The sequence below is a fragment of the Gossypium raimondii genome, chromosome 1 (genome assembly GCF_025698545.1).
Source record: "Gossypium raimondii isolate GPD5lz chromosome 1, ASM2569854v1, whole genome shotgun sequence".
Lineage (NCBI taxonomy): Eukaryota > Viridiplantae > Streptophyta > Magnoliopsida > Malvales > Malvaceae > Gossypium > Gossypium raimondii.
The window spans coordinates 15,763,698-15,779,431 of record NC_068565.1 but is presented as its reverse complement, the minus strand read 5'-3'; the positions used below and the strand labels follow the sequence as shown (position 1 = coordinate 15,779,431).

Genomic DNA, 15,734 nt, shown 5'->3' with positions numbered 1-15,734 from the left:
TCCCTGACTAATAGTGGAGTAGGTTGAAAAGCAGCAGATCTTGTCTTCATGTACTGGCGTGAAGTAGATCAAAGATAACATATCTTGTCTTCCCATACTGGTGGCGAAGTAGATCGAAGAAAACAGATCTTGTCTTCATGTACTAGCGTGAAGTAGATCAAAGAAACAGATCTTGTCTCCCCATACTGGTGGTGGAGTAGATCAAAGAAAACAGATCTTGTCTTCATGTACTGGCATGAAGTAGATCAAAGAAACAGATCTTGTCTCCCCATACTGGTGGTGGAGTAGATCAAAGATAGCAGATCTTGTCTTCATGTACTGGCGTGAAGTAGATCAAAGAAACAAATCTTGTCTCCCCATACTGGTGGTGGAGTAGATCAAAGAAAACAAATCTTGTCTTCATGTACTGGCGTGAAGTAGATCAAAGAAACAAATCTTGTCTCCCCATACTGGTGGTGGAGTAGATCAAAGAAAACAGATCTTGTCTTCATGTACTGGCGTGAAGTAGATCAAAGATAACAGATCTTGTCTTTCCATACTGGTGGCGAAGTAGATCAAAAGAAGAAAGCAGATCTTGTCTTCATGTATTGGCGTGAAGTAGATCAAAGATAGCAGATCTTATCTTCATGTATTGACGTGAAGTAGATCAAAGATAGCAGATCTTGTCTTCCCATACTGGTGGCGAAGTAGATCGAAGATAGCAGATCTTGTCTTCATGTATTGGCGTGAAGTAGATCCAAGATACAAATCTTATCCCCCTGAAGTTGCAGGGGACAAATTGAAGATGACGAATCTCATCTCTCTGAAGTTGCAGTAGAGCAGATCACATCAGATTTATCTTGAAGTTTTAGCAGAACAAGTTGAAGCTATAAGTCTTATTTTCCTGAAGTTGCAGTGGATCAGATTAAAGATGGCAAATTTTGTTCTTTTTGAGAAGCTACAACATACGAATTCTATCTCCCTGACATTACAATAGAGTAGATTGAAGCACTAGTTCCTATACCTCTGAAGATGGAGTAAGAAGAAACAAGGCTACTGGAAAGAGAAGCATGGAATAAGTTGGGGCTCAGTAGGACCGGGCACAATTGGGCCTTGTAGTCTTTGCTCTATTCCCGTTACACGACAATGAGCAAAGAGGGGCAGCTGTAATAGGGCCCAATCGACCCAGGCCCAAACATAAAAAAACAGCCCAAAATAGTCCTTAGCCCAGCAACTAAAGAAAACCTAAGTGAAAAATAAACCCTAGCCGCATGTCCGCCTGACGCCGCCAAAGAAGCATCCAACCGCCGCACGCCTCGGGGCCACTCATCCACGAATGCTCCGTGATACCTGCAAACACGGACTCAAAGAGTCCGAGAGAGAATAAAATAGCAAAATAGCAATTTATATTCATTTTTTGCTTTTGTTTTCGGGCTATAAAAGGCCCTTCTGTAATCTGTAAAAAGGGGGGATATGGTATTAACGGAGAAAATACACAAGAAATAGAAAAAAGCACTGAATACAGATTGTTTTTTTGATTCAAGGTGAAATTTTTTTCGTTTTTTTATTCTCTTTATTTCATTTGTTCTGATTTAAAAAATAATAATAATAAAAGAAAAGGGAAGAGGCTTACCTGCGTGGTCTTACCGATGAAACCCGAAGCTCGCTTCGCCATGGACGGCCAGGATTTGAACTGGCCGATTGGTTGAGGGTGACGGCGGCGCGGAAATGAAACCCTAGCAGAGGGTATATGAACTTTTTTTTATTTCTTTTTCTTTCATTCGGGTTTTAATGATTTTTAGGAGAAAATCATTTTAAATAATGAGATCAAAACAGCGCTGCTTTTGGTGGCCATGACCAGCGTTGACTGGACCGGGAGGATCCGCGTTTTGAATTTTTGGGAGATTTGCGCTATGGGTCCCTCCTTTTGTGGCGCACTTCAATTAAATCCATTTTTATTTCTTTTAATTTTAGCCGCATATTTCGTTTTTGTTTCAATCTGGCCCATATCTGCGCAGCGTTTTGGGAAGGCAGGGATAATTTCCCTTTCGATCCTCCGTTGTTTCCTGCGCATTCAAGTTGGTTTTTTTCATTTATTTCAAATTTGCCCCGTTTTTCGCCTTTTGTTCAATTTAATCCATTTTTTTGAACTATTTTACTATTTAATTATTTAATTATTATTATATTATACTTGTTTATTATTGTTATTTATTATTTTAATATTGTAATTATTATTTTCGTGTACATACAAATATTTTTTCTTTTTAATTTCAAAACCTTTTACTTTTATAAATATGTATATCTGTATATTTATTTAAATGTTTTATATGCATATGTTATATACGTAATTATTAGTATTTTATAACATTCATGCATTGTTTTTATAATACATGTGCATACGCATGGATTTTATATAATATATACATATATGCACTTTTTTTAAAGTATATAATATACCTATATATTTTATACATTTTTATTTTATTTTCTTACTTTCAGATAGATAAATAAAACTTTTATAGTTTTTTTGTTTTTAAAAATATTTATGTACATATGTTTTTATTTTTATTTTGTTTTTCTCATGATATACTTATACTTTTCTTTGTAAATATATATACATATGCGTATTTTGATATTTGTTATCTTCACAATTTTCACATATACATACACGTGTTTTGCATGCATATTCTTAGAAACTATTGTGAGCTTGTTGTATATATTTCTTTACCTTCCTTTTATATGTACACTTCTATGTATGCATTAAATATATGTGTACGTATATTTGTAAATTTGTTTGTGTATTATATCTACTTGTATATGTATTTGTAAATACTTATTCATTTATATTTGAAATTAGAGTATCTGTTTCATGTTATACCTTAACCTTTTAGCATCCCTTTTCAAAAAATATATATTTTGATTTTCTCAAAGTATTGAAATCATCCTATTTTATAAATTCCAAAATATTTGGCATTCACGATTCTCGGGAAAGATTGTGTCCTAACTTATTGGATCGCGATTATTTTTTCGATGAATTTGGAAAGCCAAGTATTTGTTTTGCAATAAATTCGTAAATTTTAAATAAAAAGCTTATTCTCGGGAATTCAAAATGTTGGGTCCTAACTTACTGGTCATGACATTTTCTTCTCGAAATAAGAATTTTCAAAAGCAAAAGGCAATATTCGGGTATTTTGAAGATTTAAAAACATTGTGCCCTAACTCACTGGGTGTGGTGTTTTATTTCTTTGAAATAAGAATGTCTTATTATTCGTTTCCTTTTAAAATCTTTTCAAATTTTCGACACCAAGGCGTTTAAAAAATCAATTTGGTACCAATTTTGGGGGTTACGAGGGTGCTAATCCTTCCTCGTACGTAACAGACTCCCGAACCTATTTTCTCAAATTTCGCAAACCAAAATTATTTTTAAGGTGGGCTGATCACACCTTAATAAAGGATCGGTGGCGACTTCAATTTTTGTTTTTTTAAGTCGACAACTAAAATTTTTGTTTTCAAAAAAACGGTTTCGACAGCTCGGAAACTTAATTTACAATTAAATTTATTTATTTATTTTTAAAAATTACTCAAATGATTGAAATAGATTATGGACAATCTAACATTACGTTTTTTGACAATCCTGGCTCATGGCACGAAAGTTTGGATTTTCTCTTACTTGAAAACGAGAGTATAAACCTTCCCACATGCACAACGTAGGCATTTTCTCTTTAGTAGAACACTGACATGTGCTATGAGACATAGCCATGCATATCCAAAAGTTTCTTTTATTTATATTGTAGTCCAATCAGACATCATTTAGGATTGTTTATCTTTGGGGTAATTGGTTTAAAATTATATACTTTTTAAATAAGATTATCACATTGTAAAATTACTAAGCACATTGTCTAATATGTTAGATTGTTTGGTTTATTTAACTGAAATATAAAATTTTGTTGTGTGATTGATGGAATGTAAGGTTACTTAAAAGTACACTTTATTAAATTGTGCTTAATTATAAAAAAACAAAAAAGTTATTAAACCGTAAAATTAACTATGAAAATATAGGAAAAATTAAGACAATAATAATATACAAAATGTTAAACTTTATCAACTATTAGATACTTAAGAGGAAAAGAATCACTTAGAATAATTAATTAACAACTAAGGTAATATAATAGAAAAATTATAATATAATAAAGAACTGTTAAATTTTCTCAACTAATAATTAAGATTGTTTTAAAAATGAGTTTATATATTAAATACAGATAAAATTTAACTCTGCCATGACTTTTTCTATATTTTATGATTAAAGCAAAAAAGAAGAAGCATATAACATGCTATGAGAAGATGCAAAATAAAATTAGTTATTAAATTTTAATTTGATAAAAATTAAAGAAAAGATCGAGAATTACCTTTGACAAATACAAAAATGAGTTACAAATACTTGGATAAATTTGAATATTGACTCAAATATTTGCATATATTATTTAAGGAACAAACCTACAATTTAAAGGTAAAATTAGTATAAAATAATATTGTTCAACGAATCTTAAATTATTCAAAAAGAAATGATATTGAGATTACTTTACATTTCAATATATTATGATTATGAAAATATAAAATTATCGATTTAAAATAATCTGGAAAATATCATATCTATATTACTATCGAGAATGTATTTTATCCAACACTCCCGAAGTGAATGACTACAGTTCACGGAGAAAGGATTGTATGAAATTGTGATTCCATGTCATCCCCTATCCCTTTCCAATAGGAGAATGACAAATCAGATTTTTTCTTCTGATTTTTAGCATTTTTAGTTGAATTTGAATTTTTTCAGGAGAAAAAAGCTGAAAATCAAGAAGAAAAATCCAATTTGTCATTCTCCTATCGGAAAAAGATAGGAATAATATGAAATCACAATTTCATACAATCCTTTCTCCAGTTCACGAGGCTGCAACCTCATTTGTTGCTCATTTGAGCTTTTTTGGGCATAATAATGCGAGTCTTAATTTGAAGATTACATCAAACGTGTTATTTTTCTTTTCCATTTGATAAAATTGTACGTGAGATATTATCACTTTAATTAAATAATTCGACAATTTTGTCATTTAAAAAGAATTTAAATCTGGATTTAACAGTGTTTTTTTTAATGAATGGATTTTAAGAGTTGACTTTTGAGATTGAATTAGGGGTTCAATCAGTTAATCGATCCGAATTACCATTAATCGAATCGCAATTTTTTCAAAAAAAATTAACCGAACCGAACTTTTTTGGTCAAATCGGTCGGTTAACCGAAATTTATATGTTTTTTTTATTAAAACAAGTATAAAACATATAAAAAAAATAACCTAATTAACCGACCGATTAATTTATACTTCCAAAAAATTAACTAAACCGACCGAATACTTATACATTATGATATTATTTATTAAATTCGATTAATTCAGTTATTCTACCAATTTCAAATTGAATTAACCATTAAGCGCAAATTTGAAAAAGTTATTAACTAACCCTCGATTTTATTCGAAATTTACGCTAACCCTATATTGAAGTGTTAGAATATAATGACTAAAATCACAATTAAAGGATTTAGTGAAGTGATAGGTCGATCATTCAGACGCTAGCTCCCAACAATTGAGCCAATGGGTTGACAGCCATAAGCAGACTTTATAAAAAGGCACCAGAGAGGTAGCCAATGGCAATGATGATAAGGTGAACTTGGACCATGAATTTGAGAGGGGAGTGGACCATATATGAAATTAATATAAATAATAAATTGCTTAACTGCGGGTGGCATAAAATTGAAAGGCAAAGCCCGCCGACCACGGTGGTGATAGGATAGGGAAAGGGAGTCATTTTCTGGATCCATGCAACGCTGCAGTTTCGGTAACAAGATATCTACTACGATCTTTCAAAATTGATGAGTAAATATACCAGAAATCCATCCTCTATTTTTCCCTTCTTTTCACTGCTAATTATTCCAAGTGCGATTCGAGTCATCATATAAGTTGAGTTTCAGTTCTGGGTTCTTGACAAGGTCTGGCCTGGTTACCGTTAGGGAAAAAGACAGAGTAACGGAGTACTCAACATAAAAAAGAGATTGCATTTTTCTTTTTTCACATTGGTAGCCCACAGGATATAAGCATTTTTGCAAAAAGCGAAAGGAATAAAAAGGCACTACCCGATATGTATTAGACTTGATAAAGTAGACGATAACCATTGAAGTTTTGCTTCATTTCCGTACAATTGAACAAGTCAAATCTTCTCTTTCAATTCTTTTTACTTTCATTTAAAAGAAATAACAAAATACTATCAACTTTCATTGGGTAAACTAAGTATTTAAAAGGGTAAACTATCAAAATAGTCGCTTTTGTTTGTCTCAGATTACATTTTAGTCATTTATGTTTGAAATGTTACGTTCTATTCACTTATGTTATCGTTTTTTTACGAAGTTGTCACTCTATTGTGAAACTCCGTTACCTCCCTAACGACAGTCCAAATGGTTTAAATGTCAACTTGGATGTTCAGTTGTTGGGACGAAAATAATTATTTAATTAAATAAATTTAATTTGCACTGTCACGTAGGACATCCAAGTTGGCATTTAAAACCCATTTGGACAACGTTAGAGAGGTAATGGAGTTTAATGGTAGAGTGACCACTTTGTGACAAAACAATAACGTAAGTGGCTAAAAGTAATATTTCAAACATAAATGACTAAAATGTAATCTAAAACAAATAAAAGTGACTATTTTCTATAATTTACCGTATTTAAAATATAATTGATAGAAGTAGTTGACATGAGTTCAAATTTTACATTTAAAATTTGAAAACATAATATTATTGGAAGGATAATACAAACTCCAAAAATGAATAATTTCCATAAATTATAAAGATACCATTTCCTTAAAAAATATACCTTAGTTCTAAATATAAGAAGTGGTTCTAAAATTGAATTTATAATTACTTCCATGAAATATATTTAGATTATATTTAATATATATGGACAGTATAAGTTAGAAAAATACATTATAAATTTTAAAAAAATAAATCTAAATATTTTCATTTTAATGATTTAATTCTCCAATAATATATAAAATCAGTTTGCATATTTGTGCGATGTACGTATATATTAATTAAAATGCACTTAATTATTTTTAGGAATTTTTTATAATGTTTCATTAATAACTTGATTACTGAAATTAAACCATGTTAATGACCAATGTCTTAGATTTGGTTTAGAATTAATTGTTACTAAAATTATTCCAAAATTCTATTCTATTATATAATATATATAGTATGTGTATGTATACTTTCATATATATAATAAAAATAAAATAGGATTATTTTTTCTTGCTCATGGATTAGATAAAAATGTTATATTTATATTTGATTTCTAAATTAATTTAAATTAATTTTTTATATGATGTGATTAATAGTGAAATATATAATATATTAATTAAATTAAATTAAAATGCTATATAATACAATTAAATTAAGTTAATAATAGATTTCATAAACTAAAAATTAAAAAATATTTTACAACTCAAAAATTAACGTAAAACTTAATTTCCATGCTATATGATTATAAACTATACCTACCAAATGAGTTTGATTCATTTAACACATACATATCTGGGGCTAGACTACTGGATTTGGTTTAGGATTTGTTTTCAACTTTTGACTAGTATAGAAAGCAATGGTGATGTTAGAAATTAAATTTTAATCTTTATGATATTTTTATAAATTAAAATCTTATTCAACGTTGGATTTCATTTTTGTTCCAACTTCCGTTCTATATTAAAATCTTATAGTATTTATATGTGCAGATCAGCCGACATAAAATGTCTTTGCTATCTTCAAATTCACCTCCTTCCATTTCCGTTTCTGTCTCCTCCCATAGAAAAAAAAAACATAAACTCTATTTTAGTGCAGATGGAGTTTCTGTTCTTTTCCATTTATTTATTAAGTTTGATCTCCTTCTTCCATGGTACGGTTTTCTACTATTCTTCCAACCTTCAACGTTGAGTTATGTTCATGATTTATAGCATTAATATTGATGGAGCCTGCATTTCTGTATAAATTACAGGGACTTCAGGGACTACATTTACACTTGTAAATAAATGTGATTACACAGTTTGGCCTGGTATCCTTGGCAACACCCAGTTAGATTGCACAGGTTTCGAGCTACCATCTGGGGGGTCACGGTCCTTCCAGGCACCGCCCAGTTGGTCAGGTCGGTTCTGGGGGAGAACCGGTTGCGCATCGGACCAAACCACAGGCCAACTCATTTGCCAAACTGGTGACTGTGGTTCCACCCAAATTGAATGCAATGGCAGAGGCGCCACTCCCCCTGCCACCTTAGCTGAGTTCACGACAGGGTCAGGCACCCAGGACTTCTACGATGTCAGTTTAGTTGACGGCTTCAACTTACCAATGATCGTCGAGCCGAGCGGTGGGTTGGGCATGTGCTTCTCAACAGGGTGCATCAATGACTTAAACCGGCAGTGCCCGACGGAGTTAAGGGTCGATTCCGGTGAGGCTTGTAAGAGTGCATGCGAGGCTTTTGGGACGCCCGAGTATTGCTGCAGTGGCCCCTACGCCACACCCGACACCTGTAAACCATCTGTTTATTCGGAGATGTTCAAAGCGGCTTGCCCAAAAGCGTATAGCTACGCGTATGATGATGCTACCAGTACGTTTACATGTACGGGAGCTGATTATACGATCACATTCTGCCCTTCATCAACAAGGTAAGCAGTAAGCACTAATAACAATAAAGATAGAAATATTTAATTTAATTAAATTAAAAAAAATTATTGTGACGTCTTTTCTGATTGGTATATTAATAGAATCCATGAAACGCTTCATTTGATTTTTCTTGCTCTAATTATCTCTCTACACAGTCAAAAATCTGAGAGCAATGCAATCCCAACAACAGCGACGACATATGGATCTATTACAGGGTCAGGAGAAGTTTCAAGTGAGGAAAAAGGTTCATGGTTACCATATTTACTTACGGGGGATTCTTCCAAGTCTCTTTCTGATGCTGTTTTTCACACCACGTTGTTGGCCATCTTCTTGGTCTTCCTCGCTTAGAGTTTCACTTCTTCAGCATTATGGGGAATAGAGTAGTGCTGGTAAAGTCCAGTTTTCCAGGCCATGTGTATAGAAATATAAGACTATTATTGATGTTTTCTTTTCCCTTTATAATTTGTCATTATTATTAATTGATTTGAATACTCTCCAACTTCAAAGTTTTATTTTTTCTTATAATTCAAACCAAATTAATTTTGGGAAGGTCAACACCCCATCAATAAATTATAAATTGGGTTAAATGTTTTATCTATTTAATATTACACGTGATGATTACTTGATATAATATGAATTTTTATTTACAACTTTTGAATCTAAATTAAATAGGTATTATCACTAAATGTTGTATTATTGTAACAATAAAAAGTGGTGGGATTCTTGTGTATACTTCCATTAACTAAAGTATACGTAATGATTTTGCAAATTGAAAAGTTGTTTTTAATTATATGTATTGCAACGACTTTTGTTTTTTCAAATATAACTTAATTTATTTGTGTAAAAATATTTTAGTTACAATAAAATTGGTTATGGAATTTAATTACAAAAGTTATTACGTAACAACAATATATTGGTTGCAAAATAGAATAAGTAACAATATAAATTTAGATGTTAAACCTTTTACATAACTATAATATAATGATTTTTATTATTATTTTGTGATGATATTTTAGTTGGTTGTGTATTATATTACGCAATAACTAAATGTCATTTCCAAGAAAAAAATGTTTTAACAACCATAAGATATGGTTGCCAAATTGTTTTCGTAACAATAATAATTGTCGAAACCATTTTTAAATATTTGAAAAATGGGAATCGATTTTGAAAATGGAGTCGCCACCAATCTTTTATTAAGGTGTGATCGGATCACCTTAAAAATAATTTTTGGTCTACGAATTTTGAGAAAATAAGTTCAGAAGTCGATTACGCACGAGGAAGGGTTAGCACCCTCGTAACGCCCAAAATTGGTACCGAATTGATTATTTAATGTCTTAGTGTTGAAACTTGAAAAGATTTTTAAATAAGATCCCATGAAATGAAAGCTTAAATAATTGAATTGGTTAAATGGACAGACAGACCCATTTCAAAGAAATAGACCGCCACACTCAGTGAGTTAAAGTGCAACAGTTCAATCTTCGAAGTTAGATTCATCCCTTTTAAAATTTAAAAAAAAACATGTTTTAAGAAGGATATTTGATTATTTAAGTCAATCGAGAAACCAGAATCCAGCAAGTTAGGGTTCAGTAAGTTAAGATCCAACATTTTGAAATATTAAGAATTTTATTTTAATAATCGTATGATTTTAATAAAATGAACACTTGATTATCTAAATTCATCGAGAAGAATTGAAGCCCAGTAAGTTAGGGCACAATTCTCTCGAGAACCTATGAACACCTAGCTTTTTTAAGGATTATGAAATAAAACGATTATGATGCTTTAATAAAATTCAACTCGTACAAATGGAACATGATTGAATAACGATACATATAATGTAAAAGATAAATAACAATTTAAACTTAAACTAGAAGCAATTAAACAAATAATAGGTAAATACAAACATTGACCTTAATCATATCATACAAATATCCATATTAATAACTTAACAACCCAAAAATGAATAAAATAAATAAGGTTTAAGAAATAAAACATTTATGTATAAAAATTATAAAAAAGGGTAATCAAGTTAATGATATACTCTATATACATATATATACTAAAAATAACTTCATATAAATTATATATATTTTTAAAACAATATTGATAAATTTAAAACATATTGATAATAATTTAAAAATATTGTATTATGTTTTTTTTAAAATTTGTACTAATAATAAGTTTGAAAACAATATCATACTAAATATCAAAATAATGTTAGAAAATGAATTAAAATAGGGATCAATTTATTAAAAACATTTTTGAAGATAAAATTAAATATAATAAATCAACCTTGAAAATGATAACAATAATTATAAAAATATCAATGAATTTAAAATTGGAGCTTAAATAAAATTTGAACAAAAAGAAAAAAAACAAAATTAAATAAATATATATAGTAGATTCAAAATGTCAGTATATAATGAATTTAAAAGTATCAATAATAAATTAAAATAATAATTTAATATATCTTAAAACCATAATAATAGTGAATTTAAAATGTTATCAAAAGTTAAATATAAAAATTATGTTAAATTTTATAATAAATGAAAGTAGGACTAATTATAATTTAAAATATTGTTGATTTTTTAAAAAAGGAAAACTAAATTTGTATTAAATTGAAATCTATTTAGACCTTGAAGGACCAAATCAGTAATTAAACGCAAACTTGAATATTCCACAATCAATCATAGAAACGACACCGTTTAAGTTTGGATCTAAATGAATACAGAATCAAATATGCGGTACAAATTACAAACAATTAAAGAAATTAAATCACAATTCCAGTAAGCACGGAAGGACCTGTTGAATAAATAAACCAACCGATCCATAATGCGCGGATCCTTCCCGAATCGGGTCACCGTTCGGATCAAGTCTTCAAAACGACGTCGTTTTGAAGCCATTGTATTAGCAACAAATGGCAACGTTTTAGTCCCTGTGTTTAAAACTAAAATAAACCTAAAAAAAAACCTACCACTTTCATCAAAAACAAAACCTAAACTAAAACTCCCTCTGCGCCGCTCGACGAATCCTCTCCTCAGACCCTCCAACCCCTACTCAACTCCGATGATGACGGAGAGAGAGAGGATGCGGCCACCAGGTACGTCTTTCTTTCTTTTACTGTTATCTCTTCTCCTCTCTCCCGATTAATGAACACAAAAATAAATAAAAGAAAGAAAAGAAAGAAAACGAATAACTGGTAAAATGAAAAAGAATATAAACCCAGAAAAATCACTTTTCGGTATTTTGATTATTTTTTGTATTCTCAATGCGTGTAGTGTGTAACCCGTTACAAATTTCAATTAGTCCTCTTTATAGCCAAACCGAGACAAAAATAAAATTTTCTCTATTTTTTTTACACTTTCTTCCTATTTTCTGCTAGTATTTGCTGTCAATCTGTTATTGTTGCCCCTTTCTTTACTGTTGCTATCTGTTTTGCTGCTTGTTTGTTTGTCCTTCTTGCAGGTACGGCGTACGGAGGGTGGACGTGGCGTGTGGAGGCGTTGCGCTCGAGCGATGGAGAGCAGAGAGGTGCTACTGCTGCGGCGCTGAGAGCCATTGCTGCTAGGGTTTTTTGAAACTGTTTTGCATCGTTGGGCCACATAGTAATTGGGCCACCATTTTAAGAATTGGGTCTGGGTTAGATTTGGTTTCAATTGTATGGGTATTGGGTTGAAAACGATTTGGGCCATGTTGGGCCCATGTATTTGGACTTTGGACTTTTTAAATTTTGATTTGGTTTATTTATTATGGGCCGGGAAAATATTGGGCCTTACAATAATATTGGTTGCTAAACATTATTTTGCAAAGATATTTTAATTGGTTGTGTATTACATTACAGAACGACTATATGTCATTGTCAAAAATTTATTTTAACAACCATAAAATGTGGTTGTCAAATACTTTAGGCAAAATAATAATATGGTTGTTAATACTTTTATGTAACGATATTTATATAGCTACGTACGAAATATTAATTTGCAACGACATAATAATTGAATACGTTTTATGTTGCATAACGACATTTACCGAAATCATTACCAAACATCATATGAATAAAAATTGTCGACAATAAAAATAAAGGTTTACATCACTTAAACAATAACGAAGTTTGAAATTTGAACCAATGCACATGCAAATAGCTTTACCCATAGTTAAACTTTAACTTGCAATTGATAAATTATACAATAAAGATTAGAATTTTGATAAACATTATATTATTGACTTTATACATGAGCATTAAATCAATCATAAGATACAACCAAAATATCATTGACTTTATACATTTAGTTAATAAAAAAATTACTATATTAAATATCACGACTTTTAATTAAGTCGCATCCTTTTCCTAAAGGAACAAATTGGGGCATATCTATTTGAAAGCTATTGAAAGGATATGAGGAGCATTGCAAAACTTTACAAAGCAAATATGAAATGCATAAAGAAACCAAACATTAGATATAATGAAGTACTTTACTTACTTATGGAGACATGTAGAAATAATGCTAATATTGCATCATTAAACTGAATTTCAACGACATCTGTGGTGATAAATATGTGACAATTATAATGTATTTTATGTGAACAATAAGTTAGTCCAAAGATTAGTTAATTGTTTGACATTATTTATTGTCAATGTTTGATTGCTGCAACAAGAGTATCGCTTATTGTTAATATTACTTTCCAAAAACTTGATATTAATATTGTGCTTGGTATCTTAAGATGTGATTAGCCATTATCTTGAATTTATTGTTTACTTATAAATATTGATGTGAGCTTGTTTTTTATTTGTTCTATATTTAGCTAATTCATCTTTTGCTGCCACAATATCTGCTAATATAAATTCTATACCCATGCTTAATGAGACTAATTTTAAGGAGTAGAAAGACACTTACTTATAGTGCTTGGCTGTATGGACATCGACCTTACACTAAGGGAAGAACAACATGCACCTCTCACTGCGGAAAGCACCCCTGATGTTAAAAGGGATTTTGAGAGGTGGGATCGTTCAAATCGCATAAGTCTAATGATCATGAAACACAACATTCCAGAAGCCTTTACGGGCACAGAATATGAAGAGATTACTCAAGACAAGGGTTTCTTTGATGAAATTGAGAAATGTTTTGCTAAAAAAAATAAGGTTGAGATAACATCATTTCTAACTTCTTTGATGCCTATGAAGTATAAGGGTCAAGGAAACGTAAAGGAGTACATTATGGAGATGTTCCATACTGCTTCAAGACTTAAGGCACTTAAGATCGAGCTTTCTGAGGATTGTTCTTATGGTTTTGGTATCACTTCTTACACAATTTAATCAATTTAAAATTAGTTATAACTGTCAAAAGGAGAAATGAACCCTAAATAAGCTCATTTCTCATTGTGTGCAAGAGGAAGAAAGGTTAAAGTGTGATAAGTCTGAAAGTGTTCATTTGGCCAATGCCCCTAAAGATAATGGCAAGAAAAGAAAATATCAGAATGAAGTTGTTAAGATCCAGCTCAAAAGAAACAATAACAAGCTACAGAGAGTTGTTTCTTTTCTAACAAGTTTGGACACGTAAAGAAAGATTGTACCAAATATCATGCTTGGCATGCAAAGAAAGGTATAATTCTTAATTTGGCCTGTTCTGAGATTAATTTAGCTTCAGTACCTAGAAACACTTGGTGGATAGATTCTGGTGCTACTAGTCACATAAGTGTTTCTATGCAGAGTTGCCTGAGTTACCGAAAGCCAAGTGATGGTGAAAGACACATCTTTGTGGGCGATGAAAAATCGATAGAAGTGGAAGCGATTGGACATTTTAGGTTGTTATTAGGAACTGGTTTTTATTTGGATTTAAAAGACACTTTTATTTTACCGTCATTTAGACGGAATTTAGTTTATGTTTCTTTGTTGGACAAATTTGGATATTATAGTTCATTCAGAAACAATCAATTTAGTTTGTCTTTAAATTCAAATGTTATTGGAACTGGTTATTTAAATACTTATGACAATCTTTATTTGCTAAAAATAGTTGAATCCTATAATGAAGCCTTGCATGTGGAATCACGTGGTATTAAACACAAATTAAATAAGGAAAATTCAGTATCATTATGGCATAAACGTTTAGATCATATCTCAAAAGGTAGAGTTGAATGCCTTGTGTCTGATGATATTTTAGAGTCCCTTGACTTCACAAACTTTGATGTCTGTGTCGATTGCATTAAGGGAAAACAAACCAAAACCAAGAGATTGGGTGCCAACAGATCTTCAGACATCTTAGAATTAATTCATACAGTATTTGTGAGCCATTCCCTACGGCATCCTAGAACAGTCAACAATATTTCATAACATTCATAAATGATTACTCACGATATAGGTACCTATATCTCATTTATGAGAAATCTCAGTCTTTGGACGTGTTCAAAGCTTATAAAGCTGAAGTTGAGAATCAACTCAACAAAAGGATTAAAAACGTCAGAACTAATCGTGGTGGTGAGTACTATGGTAGATATGATGGCTCAGGTGAACAATGTCCAGGACCATTTGCGAAATTCCTAGAAGAATGAAGTATTGTCCCACAACACACCATTCCAGGATCACCTAGTATGAATGGTGTAGCTGAAAGACGAAACAAAACTTTTAAGGATATGGTAAGGAGCATGATTGCTCATTCTACCTTACATGAGTCCCTCTGGGAAGAAGCATTAAAGACAATAGCTTACATTCTGAATAGAGTACCTAATAAAGCAGTTGTAAAAACACCTTATGAGCTTTGGACAGGTTAAAAGCCTAGTCTAAAGCACTTTCACATTTGGGGATGTCCAGCTGAGGTAATGCCTTATAGGCCACATGAAAAGAAATTGGACTCCAAAATAGTAATCAGCTACTTTATTGGTTATTTTGAGTGATCTAGGGGCTATAAATTTTATGATCCCATACTAAGGAATATTTTTGAGACGAGAACTACAACGTTTTTTGAAGATGTTGAGTTTGGGGGGAGAAATAAGGTTAGAGACATTGCTTTTGAGGATG

At 31.2% G+C, this 15,734-nt stretch overlaps 1 protein-coding gene across 1 annotated transcript; it reads left to right on the top strand.

Moving 5' to 3' along the window:
• The first annotated feature begins 7,826 nt into the window (after nt 1-7,826).
• LOC105784288 (thaumatin-like protein 1) lies at nt 7,827-9,158 on the top strand. The gene is made up of 3 exons (XM_012610138.2): nt 7,827-7,964; nt 8,064-8,727; nt 8,881-9,158. The coding sequence occupies exons 1-3, from the start codon at nt 7,910-7,912 to the stop codon at nt 9,071-9,073; spliced, it is 912 nt and encodes a 303-aa protein (XP_012465592.1). The 5' UTR covers nt 7,827-7,909; the 3' UTR covers nt 9,074-9,158.
• The last annotated feature ends 6,576 nt before the right edge of the window (nt 9,159-15,734 follow it).

Coding starts and splice junctions, on each gene's coding strand:
- LOC105784288 (XM_012610138.2), top strand. CDS start 7,910: ATGGAGTTTCTGTTCTTTTCCATTTATTTATTAAGTTTGATCTCCTTC. Junction 7,965..8,063: donor TTTGATCTCCTTCTTCCATG/GTACGGTTTTCT, acceptor TATAAATTACAG/GGACTTCAGGGACTACATTT. Junction 8,728..8,880: donor TTCTGCCCTTCATCAACAAG/GTAAGCAGTAAG, acceptor CTCTCTACACAG/TCAAAAATCTGAGAGCAATG.